Source organism: Neophocaena asiaeorientalis, unplaced genomic scaffold (assembly GCF_003031525.2).
Source record: "Neophocaena asiaeorientalis asiaeorientalis breed wild unplaced genomic scaffold, Neophocaena_asiaeorientalis_V1.1 scaffold110, whole genome shotgun sequence".
NCBI classification, from domain to species: Eukaryota; Metazoa; Chordata; class Mammalia; order Artiodactyla; family Phocoenidae; genus Neophocaena; species Neophocaena asiaeorientalis.
In genome coordinates, this window is record NW_020175053.1 from 7,838,578 (window position 1) to 7,853,632 (window position 15,055).

The 15,055-nt window shown below is 54.6% G+C and overlaps 3 protein-coding genes across 8 annotated transcripts in view; all 3 read left to right on the top strand.

Moving 5' to 3' along the window:
- Positions 1 to 304: 304 nt before the first annotated feature.
- LOC112412247 (glutathione S-transferase theta-3-like) lies at positions 305 to 6,188 on the top strand. Of its 2 annotated transcripts, XM_024763847.1 has the most exons (5): positions 305 to 495; positions 1,876 to 1,963; positions 2,499 to 2,649; positions 5,249 to 5,425; positions 5,755 to 6,188. In XM_024763847.1, the coding sequence occupies exons 1-5, from the start codon at positions 384 to 386 to the stop codon at positions 5,947 to 5,949; spliced, it is 723 nt and encodes a 240-aa protein (XP_024619615.1). In that variant the 5' UTR covers positions 305 to 383; the 3' UTR covers positions 5,950 to 6,188. The 2 variants fall into 2 exon arrangements, with proteins under 2 accessions (XP_024619615.1, XP_024619616.1); XM_024763848.1 differs by lacking the exons at positions 305 to 495; positions 1,876 to 1,963; positions 2,499 to 2,649 and adding an exon at positions 2,848 to 3,119.
- Positions 6,189 to 8,166: 1,978 nt separating this feature from the next.
- LOC112412243 (D-dopachrome decarboxylase) lies at positions 8,167 to 10,794 on the top strand. The gene is made up of 3 exons (XM_024763842.1): positions 8,167 to 8,412; positions 8,746 to 8,921; positions 10,537 to 10,794. Exons 1-3 carry the CDS (start codon positions 8,182 to 8,184, stop codon positions 10,607 to 10,609), a joined length of 480 nt encoding a protein of 159 aa, XP_024619610.1. The 5' UTR covers positions 8,167 to 8,181; the 3' UTR covers positions 10,610 to 10,794.
- Positions 10,795 to 12,915: 2,121 nt separating this feature from the next.
- CABIN1 (calcineurin binding protein 1) overlaps positions 12,916 to 15,055 on the top strand; it is a 98,563-nt gene continuing 96,423 nt past the window's right edge. For all 5 annotated transcript variants that reach the window (XR_003005753.1, XR_003005754.1, XM_024763761.1 and 2 more), the window contains exon 1: positions 12,916 to 12,977. The gene's annotated coding sequence lies outside the window, so the exon portion shown is untranslated. The remainder of the gene's footprint in view (positions 12,978 to 15,055) is intronic.

The following is a 15,055-nucleotide window of genomic DNA, read 5'->3' on the forward strand; positions in this document are numbered from 1 at the left end:
TTCGACTCTAAATTCACTGAGTGTCTGCGCTGGAAGCGCCCTCAACGTCGTCCCCCCAGTATCATCCCCCCGCCCCATTTGACTCAGGTAGACATTGAGGTCCGGGTTAGGGGACTGACCTGCCGGCGAGAAACTGTCAGAGTCCGTCTCCCTGTACCCTCCCCACCAGGGAAGGGACCCCAGCCCAGAAGCCCTGAGAGGGAAGGCGGGAGAGCGAGGCCGCCGCTGATTGGTCCAAAGTTCTCCGGCACCATCCAATGGGCGGGGAAGGCGCGGCCCGGCTCGATTAATCAGGCTGCGCGCGGCCGCCGGCTGGGTAGCCGGTGGTCCCTGCCCGCCGTTTCTGCCCCAGTCCCGCACTAATCCTAACTCCCGCCCTCGCCATGGGCCTGCAGCTCTACCTGGACTTGCTGTCCCAGCCTTGCCGCGCCGTCTATATCTTCGCCAAGAAGAACGGCATCCCCTTCGAGCTGCGCACCGTGGACCTGCTCAAAGGTGGGCCCGGCAGGCAGGCCCGGGGTCTGGGCCCCTGTGTGCACTTGGACTCCCGGGGCCCCACGGTCAGGCGGCCTGCGCAGACAGACGGCAAGAGACAGACTCCAGTCGGAAACCGTGGCTTCGCCTATAAGTTGTATATTTTCAGAGTCTTGACCTTTGTTTAGTGAATACTAACCATTCTTCAAAATACAGGTTAGGAAGGAGCAGAGCAGGTAGAGAGCAGTGGGTGTGTGGGGGTGTGGGGCCGCGGGAAGTGGAGTGACAGCTCCAACACCTCCACACCTGGGCTTGGAGGAAACAGTGAACTGCCTCCTCATTCCCAGTGGAAGCAGCCCCCATCTCTTAAGTTTCTGGGTCTGCTGGCAGGAGGAGGTTGGACACCTGCATCTGGTCTCCTCTTTACTCCTACCTATGCCTGCCTAGGTCCCCTCCACTTACACAGAATCCGGGGAGGGGGCAGGGCTGTAACTGGACAGTAGGATAAGCTCTGGATTCAGAGCCCCTCTGGCAGGCCCGGAGGGAGACCCCTGCTTGGCTGAGCCTGCCCACCTTCTGCCTCTGGTGCCCCAGCGTGAGCCACCAGCTGCTTTGATGCCAGCTTGCTCTGACTTTTCAATGCTCCTTGGGGTGGGGGCTGGGCACAGAGGCAATTTCTAGAGGGAGGATGGGTAGGGGTGATTCCGTCCATGCAGTAGAAGGGCAAAGAGGCCCACAGGCGGTCGTACGGCCAGGCTGGATCCCGGCTCCACTGAAGCCCTCCGACTCCACATACATTATTTGGTGTACCGTCTGCACTGGCCCGGGACAGGGAGGTATGCAGATGTGATTCAGACCTGGGAACCCCTGTGGAGGAGGAGCCTTGAAGGTTTGGCACAAGAAAGAAAGAGGAGCTGACCTGCAGGAGGTTGAGTGGCTGAGTCGGGCAGGTATTGCTGGTGAGAGCGAGGTTTGCTGAGGGCCGGGAGCAGGTGTGGCTGGAGCTCTGGGGTGTAGACAGGTCACCAAGTTTGCATAGAGAGGGGGACTGCAGTGGACAAGCCTAGAGCCCGGGGAGGAGGCTAGAGTGTGTGATGCGTGGATGGAGTTGGCTGGGGCTGGGGTGGATTACAGCTGCAGTGAATCGCCCTCCTCCCAAGTCCAAGCTGAGATGCTACTTGACCCAGGTTCCAAGGTGGGGCGAGTGGACACAGGAAGGGGGGACCTCTGGCAGGCTCAGCGTGCATGATCTGCTGACCAGCAGAGTGGCCTCGTCTTCTCTGATGCCCCACCTGGTTGGAGGCCTCAGAAAGTTGGTGCCTGGACATTGGGGTAGGGGGTGGGCAGAGACCTCAGAGGGCTCAGAGTTCTCCCCACCTGCCTCACTGGTCTCTCCCACAGGCCAGCACTACAGCGATGACTTTGCCCAGGTGAACCCCCTGAGGAAGGTGCCAGCCTTGAAGGATGGGGACTTCACCTTGGCTGAGAGGTAACGGGTCCCTTGGCTGCACCAGTCAGCCATCTGTGTGTCCACCGTTGATGGCTTGGATTGTGGCTTCTGTGCCCTGAGCTCCTTACCAGCCCGAGGGTGGAGAGTGGATTGAAGTCAGCAGAGCTGCCCAGGGCTGGGAGGGGCGCCTGGTCATCCTCCTGTTGCTGTCCCTGCCCTGGAGATGTTGGAGAATGGTATTGGAGTCGCTCTCATCCTTCGGGACACATGTTGGGCACTGCTTCCTCATGGGAGATTTCTCTGAGCATACACCCACTTTCTGAAATCACATGACATTTTGTTTTTCAGTTGGTGCCCTTAGTTCTGATGATAGGATGGCCCAACATAGAGCTGTGTGATCCTGGCTGTCACTTAACCTCCCTGAGCCTCACACTCCTACTCTGTACCAGAAACACCCCCAGGAGCTGGGGAAAGATGTGTGAGGAGCAGGGACCGGCCTCACCCAGGGCCTGGCCCCTGTGGAATGGTTAAAGAGTGACTGGGGCATGTCCCCTGCACCCACCGTGTCCCCCAGTGTGGCCATCCTGCTGTATCTGACCCGCAAGTATGAGACCCCCGACCACTGGTACCCCCAGGACCTGCAGGCCCGAGCCCGTGTGGATGAGTACCTGGCGTGGCAGCACACGGCCCTGCGAACAAGCTGCACCCGGACCATGTGGCAGAAGGTGAGCTTCGGAGCAGGGAGCCCTTCCTTGGTGACCAGGGGATGGTGCTTTCTGTCTAAAGCATTCCATTCAGACCTGAGACCTGAGAACACTAAATTCTAGAATGCCAGAGATGCTCCAGGGCAACCAACTTGTTTCCCAGAGAGGAAACCAAGGCACAGAGCCTGGGAATGACTCCCCCAATAAGTGAAATGTTCCACCCCCAGGAGCTGGGGAAAGATGTGTGAGGAGCGGGGACCGGCCTCACCCAGGGCCTGGCCCCTGTGGAATGGTTAAAGAGTGACTGGGGCATGTCCCCTGCACCCACCGTGTCCCCCAGTGTGGCCATCCTGCTGTATCTGACCCGCAAGTATGAGACCCCCGACCACTGGTACCCCCAGGACCTGCAGGCCCGAGCCCGTGTGGATGAGTACCTGGCGTGGCAGCACACGGCCCTGCGAACAAGCTGCACCCGGACCATGTGGCAGAAGGTGAGCTTCGGAGCAGGGAGCCCTTCCTTGGTGACCAGGGGATGGTGCTTTCTGTCTAAAGCATTCCATTCAGACCTGAGACCTGAGAACACTAAATTCTAGAATGCCAGAGATGCTCCAGGGCAACCAACTTGTTTCCCAGAGAGGAAACCAAGGCACAGAGCCTGGGAATGACTCCCCCAATACGTCTTGGTTCCTGAGCTGCTGGAAATTAATCTTGTGCCCTTTTGCACACTCCAGGCTGCCTGGGAATATTGTCTTTTGGGAGAGAAAAGAATCAAACCTTCACTTTGCTACACATGTACTTTCCAGATGGAGAGGTGTTAAGCGAAAAACCTCAAAGTAGGAAGAAATAAGATATTTCACTAAATGTTGATCTGATTTCTGGGTATGCAAGGATTTATAAGCCTAGTAACAGTGGGAGACTTAAAGAAAAGGCTAATCGATTTTACACAAAATCTGTGTAAGAAAAAAAAAAGAATGAAAACAAGCAAAACTGGGAAAGATCTTGGCAAAGAAATGTTAGAAAGAACATTAAAAAAATTAAAAAAAAATTTTTATTTTTGGCTGCATTGGGTCTTCGTTGCTGCGTGCGGGCTTTCTCCAGTTGTGGTGAGCGGGGGCTACTCTTCATTGCGGTGCGCGGGCTTCTCATTGCAGTGGCTTCTCTTGTTGCAGAGCACCGGTTCTAGGCGCACGGGATTCAGTAGTTGTGGCATGCAGGCTTCAGTAGTTGCAGAGTGCGGGCTCAGTAGTTGTGGTGCACGGGCTTAGCTGCTCTGCGGCATGTGGGATCTTCCCAGACCAGGGCTCGAACCCGTGTCCCCTGCACTGGTGGGTGGATTCTTAACCACTATGCCACCGGAGAAGTCCAGAACCCACATGCCGCAACTACGGAAGCCCACGCGCCTACAGCCCGTGCTCTGAAACAAGCGAAGCCACCAAAATGAGAAACCTGCGCACCACAAGGAAGAGTAGCCCCCACTCGCCGCAACTAGAGAAAGCCTGGGCGCAGCAACAAAGACCCAACGCAGCAATAAATAAATAAATATGCTTAAAAAAAAATAAGACGCTCTTAGAAGCCCATCAAAACACAGGAGAAAAATGCGCAGAAGAAACCAGCAGAGATGTAACTGAAGGACAGAGAGAAAGGGTCAATAAATGGATGAAAACATGTAACTTCAGTAAAAATCAAGCAAATGCACATTAAAAGAGCATGCAGATACCATTTTTACTTATCAAATGTGCAGAGATTTTTGAAATGGGAACTCTGAGTTATTATTGGTAAAGCACTTAGTGTCTGGCACAGAGCAGGCTCCCTGCGTGTGTGAGGGAGTGTGAGCTGGCCCCTGTTGCATGTATGGAACCACTGTTCTGGGGGCCCATTTGTTGTTGTTGTTTTTGGCCATGCAGCTTGTGGGATCTTAGTTCCCTGACCAGAGGTGAAACCCAGGCCCTTGGCAGTGAGCGCGGAAGTCTAACCACTGGACTGCCAGGGAATTCCCTCTGGGGGTCCATTTGGCACAAAGAAGGTTTCCATAGCTTTACAAGCTGTGGTGGGGGAGGAAGCCCGGTGCATTTGAGGGCAGAATGGAGAGAAGTCCAGGAGAGTGAGTGTAGATGTTTGCTACTCAGAGTGTGGGCCATGGGCCAGGAGCATGAGCGTCACCTGGGAGCTTGGAAATGCAGAGCCTCAGGCCCCACCCAGGTGTACTGATTAGGACCGTACACTTGAACCACATCCCAGAGGGATCTGCACACACATTCCCATTTTAGAAGCCTCGGATGGAGTGGGAGGTGGGGTGGGAGAGGATGGCTGCTGCCCTGTGTTGAGGCCTTTGCAGTGAGGGCACTAGGGAGCCATGGAAGGCTTTATGCAGGGAGAAGATATGGGCAGACTGGGATTGCCGAAGTATCCCCCGACTGCCCGATGTGATGACCCAGGAAGAGGTGGAGGCTATCTGTGCCTGAGTAAGGGTTAAGGCCTGGGCTGGTAGTGGCTGTGGGTGGGAAATGGTAGATGGGAGTGAGGAGAAATGCAAAGGATGGCTGATAGGTGGAATGAGAGCAGGCACCATGCTGGGCCTTGGGCAGACCCTGAGCCCTCCCTCTGCATGCCCGCCTACCAGATGTTGTTCCCTGTGTTCCTGGGCCAACGGGTGCCCCCTGAGACACTGGCATCTACTCTGGCTGAGCTGGACAGGTGCCTGCAGCTGCTTGAGGACAAGTTCCTGAAGGATCAGGACTTCCTGTCTGGGCCTCACATCTCAGTGGCAGACCTGGTGGCCATCACAGAGCTGATGCATGTGAGTGTCGTGGGGTGGGGGGCCAGCTGGGCATTGGGGTACCCTTGGAGAGAGCCAGTGTACCAGCTCACATTGCCCTTTCTGGCTGGGGGGCCCTGGGCGGGTCACTTCCCCCTCTGAGCCTCAGTGTCCTCATCTGTAAAAAGAGGCTTAAAAACCCCACCCTGCAGGCTTATTGAGCAGCTTCTCGGTATTTCCTGGAGGAGAACCCCCAGCCTATCACCCGTGTGGCAGAGGAGGGAAAATCCACCAGAGGGATCCCTAAGTTGGGACATGCTGCCTTGTGCTTCTCTGGGTCCCACCCCTCCACCCGGCTTCCTCTCCCATAGCCTGTCAGCGCCGGCTGTGACATCTTCAAAAACCGGCCTAAGCTGGCTGCGTGGCGCAAGCGCGTGGAAGCTGCGGTGGGGGAGGACCTCTTCCAGGAGGCCCACGCGGTCATCATGAAGGCTAAGGACCTGCCTCCAGCCGACACTGCCATGAAGGAGAGGCTGAAGCCCTTGGCGCAGCTTTTGTTGCAGTGAGTACCGGGTGGGCTTGCAGAGCCACCATTGGCGGAGCTCTGTCCTCAGAATAAAGAAATGGCACTGCCTCCCCTCGGCTGTGAGCGAGACACCTTCGCAGCATCCAGTCCACAGTGCCTTCCACACGCCAGTCCTGTGTTCCTTCTTCTGTCTGCCTGCCAACTTCACCCTTACCCCTTGCACGCTGACTTCCATGTAACCTCTGGAAATAGCTTTAGTAAACACAGATGTGACTCTGACCCCGAGGCCCTCTTCTGTTTGAAACTTACCCTGGTGCCTCACTGCCCTGAGGCTAAAGGACTAAGGACGAGTCACTGAACTTTACATTTGAGGCCTTGCCCCCGTCCCTCCAGGGCACCCCCTCTGGTTTCCCCCAGTAGCCCACCATTTTCCTGGCTCCACCCCCCCACCCCAGCACCAACTCCCAGCTTCCTCCTTGGCCTCCTGGCCTTGGCTCAGCCTATTTCTGCTGCTTACCGGGCTCCCCCTCACCTTTCCTGCCTGGTGCTCTTCCTGGTCTTTTGGCATTTGTTACCATGTCCTTCTCCAGGGAGAATTCCTCCAACTTCTCACCCTAGGCCAAGTCAGGTGACCCCTCTGGGCTCCTCAGCCTCTTCAAAGCTTCCCTCCCTCAGCCCTGGCAGGGAGCTGGTTCCATGCCCCCTGGACTGGCACATGTCACAGTTGACTTGGTAAAGAGAGTCACAATCAGGAATCATCTCAGTCTCCTGGGTCTGTCTCCTCCCTCTGGGGTGACGCTGTCTCCCACAGGTGGGGTGCAGGGCTGGTTCATGAACCTCCTTGCAGGGAGGGAAGTATCAGGTTAGTTCCTGGCCCTCCTGGTGCTGCTGAGGGGCTTTGCTCTCCCATGCCTACTCAAAACCCCGGCCACTGTCTTCTCCACGCTACACTCTGGGTCCCAGACTTGTCACCTGTCCCTCAGGATGGTCACAATCTACCTGTCTTGTGTCCTAGACCCTCTGATATCTGAATCATCTAATAAAGGAAGGAGACAGGGTCATGGACAGACAGAGCCTCAGCCTGCCTGCCTCCCATAGAGGCTCCTTTAATATGTGCACTTAAATAGAATTTTAGATGTGTAATTGAAATTGTTCATATACACCCATACAATTTCAATTATCTTTGTCATTTACAATTCAAACAGCTTTACAACGTAGATGAGAGTACCATGTTTGGCTACCTCAACAGACTTACACGGTTTTTTCGTTTTAATTAATTAATTTGGCCGCATTGGTCCTTTCTTGCTGTGCGCAGGCTTTCTCTAGTTGTGGTGAGCGGGGGCTACTCTTTGTTGTGGTGCACGGGCTTCTCATTGTGGTGGCTTCTCTTGTTGCGGAGCATGGGCTGTAGGCACATGGGCTTCAGTAGTTGTGGCTCATGGGCTCTAGAGCGCAGGCTCAGTAGTTGAGTGCACGGGCTTAGTTGCTCCGTGGCATGTAGGATCTTCCCGGACTAGGGCTCGAACCTGTGTCCCCTGCATTGGCAGGTGGATTCTAAACCACTGCACCACCAGGGAAGTCCGACTTCCACATTTTAAATAACAACTTTTGTTTCACCTATAAAAACATAGGGTCCTGTAAACATTGCTGGTAATTCTACTGGGACTTGGCGGCTCTCACCCCCCCGGTGGGCTGTCCTTCACCGTGAGGTAAGGTTGGCACAGGCACAAGAGGCCACAAAGGTAGATGTCTTTGGGGGCCAGGTAGGGATGCAGGGAGCCCGAGGGTCTCTGCCCAGCCCCACTCGAGCCCACATGTATCACCAGGTGACCTGATCAAGAGAAATGCAGATTCACACATGGAGCGTGAAGTTGCTTGACTTGGAGGCAACCCATTTAAAAATAATTTTAAGCCTCCGTGACGATGTAACGTTTTTAGGGTGGAGACTGGGGAGGGCTTCTACAGGTGTGTGTGTTTGGGGGGGGTGTTCAGACCTCCATCTAAATATTGGCTAAGAAGCAGAAGACCGCAGCAGCGCCCGAAAGCTGCAGGAGACCGGAAACCTCGGCCAGTGTGGCTGGAGCGGGGGCGGGGCCTGTCGTGTGGGCGGGGCCTGGAGCGGCCAATGTCTCCTGGGGGGTGGGGTTACTCGGAGCCGGACGGGCTACAGCACTTCCGGAAATCAGCGCCGTAGCACGCGGAGACTGTCGGCCGAAGCCGGGGGGTGTAGTCTAGGCAGCCAATCGGGGGGCGCTGTGTACCTGCCCAGCCAATGAGGAGCGGGTTTCCGCGGCGCCCCCCCCCCCGCTCCCCACAGCCCTGCCCTGGAGATCACCCACCTGGATTCCGTGCTTTCTTTCTCCCTGGCGACCTTTCGCGCGCCTTCCCGCTAGAAATGCCGTTCGTTGAGCTGGACACGAACTTGCCCGCCGGCCGTGTGCCCGCGGGACTAGAGAAGCGGCTCTGCGCCGCCACTGCCGCCATCCTGGGCAAGCCTGAGGACGTGAGTATGGGCAGGGGAGCACGAAGAGGGAGGAGGTTGGCGGATGGGGTCGGGCTCTGTCCGCGCTTCGGCTTCCCCACCGCGACCCTGACTCTTCCGCGCCCGCCTCCCGTCAAGTCTGACCTCCCGCTCTCCAAGACCCCGCGGCTCCACCCGCCACGTCTGCTCCCTGTCGCCTTGCCCAGCCATGACCCCGACGTGACCTCCAAGGACCCCGGCCCGTGCCCCCGGCCGTGATCCCGCGGGGCCTGCGCTCTCCCACTCCGCGCTCCCCGGTCCTCAGCACCATCCCGGCCTCCACTGGCCTCAGGCGAAACTTTCGTGTCACCGCAGCGCGTGAACGTGACGGTGCGGCCCGGCCTGGCCATGGCGATGAACGGCTCGGCGGAGCCCGGCGCGCAGCTGCTCGTCTCCTCCATCGGTGTGGTGGGCACGGCCGAGGAGAACCGCGGCCACAGTGCCCGCCTCTTCGAGTTTCTCACCAAGGAGCTGGACCTGGCCCAGGACCGGTGAGTAGGGGCAGGGAGAGGACCCTCTTGGGACTGCTGCGAGACGGGGCAGGGATCCGACTTGAGGCCCTTCCTAAGGTTGGGGAAAAAATTAATTCCCCACCCTTCGCTAGAAGGATGTGGTGCCGCAGGGCCCCTTGCGCCCCCCGGTGGTGGGCCCACCTTGAGAGTGGTAGTGGAATTGAGTGAATTCCTGGCTCTGTAGTGGTCCCTGTGACACCTGGGCAAGGTGTGGCCTCCAGGACCTCAGTGTTTCCATCTGTGAAGTGGGAACGCTCTCCTTTAACCACTCCCTGGGGGTACTGCATGGGATGGCACTATACTGCACCTGCCTTGACACCTGGTAGGGCAGGATGTTGTTACCCTGACAAAACCAAGGCCATTTATCATCTGCCTTCAGGCTTCCCCACATCTTGGGGAAACAGGTGTAATTTTCTAGAGCGTCTCCAAGCTGGTCGAGGAATTCTGGGTATGTCCTGAGGCTGTGACCTTTGGGCCTATGGCCCAATTAGGTCCCAGGTAAGGTTCCTGGGAGGGCCACAGAGTAGTGGAAAGAGCATTGGCCTGAATGTCTGGAGACCTGGGTTGTGGGTCCCATGCAGCTGGATGATCCAGACAAACCTGGAAGTGAACCATCTCTGGTTTGTAGCCTTCTCTTCTCTGAATAGAGAGGCATGGATTAAACGATTCCCAAGAACACCTACAGCTCCCAAACCTGGGACTCTGTGGCAAGGTTAAAGTTTCTTCCTGGGTGAAAAATATTCCTGAGCCAAGTCCATGCCTACAAGGAACTAAGTATATGAGAAGCTTGAAAGAACCTTCCAGAATGGAGCCTTCATTGGCCCAGAAAGGCTGGTGAAGAATGGTTACTTCTGGGGGGTGCTCAGACCTGGTCCTCAAGCTGGGGAGTGATAATAATTCTAACAACATAAGTAATGTGTAATTTACCATGTGCCAGATACTCCACAGGTAACTCACATGCCTGATCCCATTTGATCCTTAGAAGTTTTGTCCCCCTCTCCATACCCCTCGTGTGGACATGCCATCCCCATGAGGTAGATACCTCCGTTATGCCTATTTACAAATGGGAAAACAGGTTGTCACATATACCTCCTTGGTCCCAGGCTATCCCAGGTATCCTGTTTCTTCACAAGGAACTTCCTATCACTTCTGTGAGAGGGGCACACTCACTCACTCCACAGACATTACAGGGGTGGTGGGGGGAATCACCTTGTGCCTGGCCTTCTTGAGCCAGGCTTTGCAAAAACAGGCAGCTTGGGCACTGCGCATGCCCCCATGGGGCCTGCAGTTTGGAAGACAGGGCTCCCCTGTGAACCCACAGACAGAGTATACAGTGACCACAGAGGCCGCCATGTTGAGAGTCTGTTCTTGGTGGGTGATGATGATGTGCAGTCACCATCCCAACCTTGACATGCCCACTGCCCTGTCGGGGGTTGGGCAGAGAGCATTAATGGGTTGAGACAGGCTTGCAAAATGCCTGGTGGGCTAAGGCAGGCTGGCCTGAGAGCCCATGGTGGGAGTACCTGGCTAGGGGTCTTGGAATGTGAGGCATTAGCCAAGGAGCTGATGACATCTTTTTCTCTGTCTCCTGAAGGATAATTATCCGCTTTCTCCCCTTGGAGCCCTGGCAGATCGGCAAGAAGGGGACAGTCATGACCTTTTTATGACTGGCGTGGAGGGCATCCAGGGCATCTGTGAGCTGGCAGCCCCTTCCAGAGAGGCCTCCTGGCAGAGTGAGGGCCTGGTGGATATCAGCTTCTGGCACCCCCACTTGCAGACAGGCCTGTGACCTCACAGTCCTCTTCCCCATCCTTATGACAAATAAATGAAGAGCGTTGTCTCTCAAACATGACTTCTCTACTTCCCTTTACCCTCCTCCGGCATTCTGGGCCACCCTGGGCAGCAGGGTTGGTTTATGAGGTGGGGACTTTAGGGAACCTGGGAGGTGGGATGTTCCTGTCTTCAGGGCCTCTGATTCATGTTTTGTATCTCGGCTGCCCAAATCAGGGTGGAGGGCTCAGCCTGGAGGCCCTGCTCCCGATGCCCATATTCAGGCTGGTGGGGAGGAGCTGGCAGCTGGTCCAGCCTGGGCCTTCCTGCAGACTCTGCGGACCAGATGTTCCTGTCCTCAGCCTGGGCTTTAGGGACCTTCCGTGGACATTGCCAAACTTCACCTTCTCCAGTGAATCTTGATGAGAATTCAGTGTAGCTGTGCGCCTTGTAAAAATCCATGTCCCAGGGCTTCCCTGGTGGCGCAGTGGTTGAGAGTCCGCCTGCCGATGCAGGGGACACGGGTTCATGCCAAATGGCAAACCCAGAAATGCAACATCTGCTTCTAGAAATGGAATGAATGGGATCCCGCACCCCCATCTAAAGAACATACCATGCTTTTGCATTTCAGAGGATATACAGGTGGGGTGGGGGTAGCCCAAAGGAAGTCACCTTTTCAGTTTCCTTCCGGATGCAGAGTTTACATCTCTGGGTGCTATGTTTCTCTGCACAATTAAAGCTTTGATCATCCTGTGCACCAATGAAATACCAAATTGAGATTTGCAGTCTATGCAGTCCACCTGGTTAATAAGTTAGTTTCCAAAAGAATGTGCCTGTGCCTGCTGTGTTTACCTGACCACCGCTGAGGACTTGTTAAAAGCTATAGCTTGGAGTTCCTTTCCCTGACTCGCTGTCCCAGCTGTTTCTGCTCTCATTCCTTCTGCCAACATGGATGTCTTGCTTCCCAAAGGGGCTCAGGGAATGTTTGTGGGTTGAATGCAAATGAATGGTTGAAGTGCCTAAGGAGGGATTCATGCCTAACCCTTGCCAGGACCATAAGGTAAGATCTGGTCTCCCCAGCTTCAATCTCTCATCCCCACTATTGTGAGTGATGTCATCTGTTTGCTGTGAGGACTGGCCCCTCCCCCAACATGGGCATTACCTCTCCCCGTTGTGGCCCTGAGTTTTACCCCCTGATAACACCATGCTGCATGAGGCTCCTGCATGGCCAGCAGTGTTTCTCAACTCAAAACCTTGCCACACAGCTAGCTCCCTGCTGCTTGCACCACCCTTTCCATCTTTGTTCAACTTTCACTCCAGAGCATCTTTCAAGATACAACTCAGTTGTGGGAACTGCATACAAGGTTGCAAGTCATCCAGGAAAGTTTGAAAGCATCTGTTTATGCTGTTTAACCCAACCCTGCCCCTTATACTCCTCTCAAAAATCAAGGTTGGCGATTCAATTATTTTTTTATCTACTAGCATATCATTAAAGCTTTACTGTACTGAACCGTCTATGAGTTCTTCACCATGGTTTTACTGTCTATAGATAAAGTCAAAGAAAAAGCCATAACATTCGTTCTTTAAGTCATTCTTGCTGGACTCAAGCCGCTATGAATGTCAACCAGTGTGAAGCCCTTCCCTAAAACGCTTAGCTCCCAAGAGCGTTACCCCTGTGTCCCAGGCCCTTGTCAGAAACCCGTCAACGCTGGGCCCTCCTTCCGGCTCTGTTCTGTCACTTCCTCCCCGTACGTTCATCCCCCGCTCCCCCTCCCCCTTTTTCTTTTGCTTCAGTAGTTGCTTGCATCTGTGACTTTTAGGTTTCAAATCCTTTTCGGAACGAGGTGAGGTCCAGGTAATGTGAGAATGCTCTTCCGGCCCCGGTTCCCTCCAAGCGTCCCAGGTTTCCACGGCCTTCAGAACACCTGTCGCAGGTTGTAACAGTAGTGCAGCCGTCACTTGGCAGCTGCTGCGGGCCAGGCCCCGAGCTCGGTGCTTCCCGGGTACGACAAGCGGTGGGGAGGGAGCGGGCGGGATTCGGGCAGCAGCGGGCGCTGAGCCCCCAGCCGCGCTCCGGCCGAAGGGCAGGGTTGCGCCGGGCACCTGCAGGGGCCTCGCGCGCCAGCTCCGCGGGGCGGCGCGTGAGCGCTTGCCGACTGGCTGGTGGAGCCGGCTCCGGAGCCAATGGGAGCGCGCCTTGTTGTGAGGCGCGCAGCCGGCAGGCGCGGGGGTCTGGCGGACAGGCGGTTGCCGTGGAGACGCCTGGTGAGTTCGGTGGCAGCGGGTTTGGGGCAGTCCCGGGTGGGGGCGCGGCTCTGCCCTGCCGGGGGCGAGGGTTTGAGGGGCGGCGGTGGCAGCGTCCGGGGCTCCTCGTGGGGAAAGCGAAGCCGGGACCCGGAGCGGCCCGGCTGGGCCCCGCTGCCGCGCGGGCCTCTAGTCGGCTCCTGCTCGTCCCGGGGGGCTGAGAGGGGCTCCGCGTGGGGGCAGGGATCACAGTGGCCGCAGCGGGAGCCGCCGTCCGGTCTGTGGCTGCGGTGCCGGGCCCCGCGCTGACCACCGCCTCGCGTCCTTCTACTTCACCTTCACGGCGGCGCTGCGCGGTGAGCGCCCCTCACGTGTGGAAACTGAGGCCGAGAGGACGTGCAGCCGCTTGTCCCGAGTCCCCGGCTCCCCCGCGGGCCGTTGGCTCCAAACTGCAAGCTTTGACTGCCCCACCGCCCCGAGGAGGCGGACCTGGGCCGGATAGAGCTTCCTGATGCTGGCAGGTGTCTGCACAAGGGGCTCTCGGGGCCCTCCACCCTTAGGGGCCTGGGTTACTACAGGTCGTGCTGTGTATGCGGATTCCATGCGGCTGGGCTTCCTTCTGGGTGACTCATAATCGTTCTTAGAACTGGAGTATCCGAGTAATAGTATTATGTCTTGTGGCTATAGTAAGTGTGAGTATACTTATAATAGTATAAGTATTCGGGTGCTATACTGTACTGAGTACTGTGGTCGCAGCCAAAGACAGTATGTAAGAGAGTGGTGGTGTTTCAATAAAATTTTATTTAGGGACACTGAAATTTGAATTTTATGTAAGTTTTATGTAATTTTCACGTGTCATGAAGTTTTTCAACCATTTAAAAATGTAAAAATCATTCTTTGCTCTTGGGCTGTATGGAAACAGTAGGCTAGTGAGCTTGCAGACGCCTGATTTAGTCCAAAGACTCATGCAGTAGAAGACACTGAGACCCAGAGGGGTTATCTTATGCCATGTCAGTCACACAGCCGGGTAGTGCCCCAACTGAGCTTAAGACCTATTCTTCCCGACTCCTTCTTCCCGACTCCCAGGCCAGAGCCTGCTAGGAAACATCACCACTTACCACTGGATCAGGGTACGAGGTGCTCAAAGTGTGCTGTTGTTATGTGTTCTGAAGGACATGAAAACTGTAAAGAGTTTGTAAACTTGTGAGGTTTAACTCTGAATGTGCTGTTCTGAGAAAATGCAACTGTTCTGCTGGGAGACTGAGATATGAGTACCAGATACTTCCCTTCTCATCTTTATACAGTAGCTTTTTTTTTTTTTTTTAAACTCCTTTTTGTGGTTTCTAGGGTTTGTGGTGAATAATATGGCTATGGTCCTCATTCTCACATTGCTTACAGATGATAAACATATAATCTCAAATGGTTATTTCTTTGTGAGGTTTTTATTTTAAACTACTTTGTGTGTTTTTATTGAAGTATAGTTGATTTACAATGTTGTGTTAGTTTCAGGTGTACAGCAAAGTGACTTGGTTATACATATATATCTATTTTTTTTCAGATTCTTTTCCCTTATAGGTTATTACAAAATATTGAGTACAGTTCCGTGTGCTATACAGTAGGTCCCTGTTGGTCATCTATTTTATATATAGTATATATCTATATATCTATTTTATATATAGTAGTATGTATCTGTTAATCCCAAACTCTCAATTTATCCCCCCCACTTTGGTAACCATAAGTTTGTTTTCTATGTCTGTGGGTCTATTTCTTTGTGGTATATAAGTTCATTTGTATCTTTTTTAAAACGTTTTTAGATTACACATATAAGCAATATCATATGATATTTGTCTTTCTCTGTCTTACTTCACTTAGTATAATAACCTCTAGGTCCATCCGTGTTGCTGCAAATGGCATTATTTCATTCTTTTTTTTATATATTTATTTAATATATTTAGTTTCCTTATTTTTTTGTCTGCGTCTGGTCTTAGTTGCGGTACGCGGGATCTTTTCTTACAGGACGCAGACTCTTGGTTGCGGCTCGTGGGCTTCTCTCTAGTTGTGGTGCGCGGGCTCCAGAGTGCATGGGCTCTGTAGTTTGC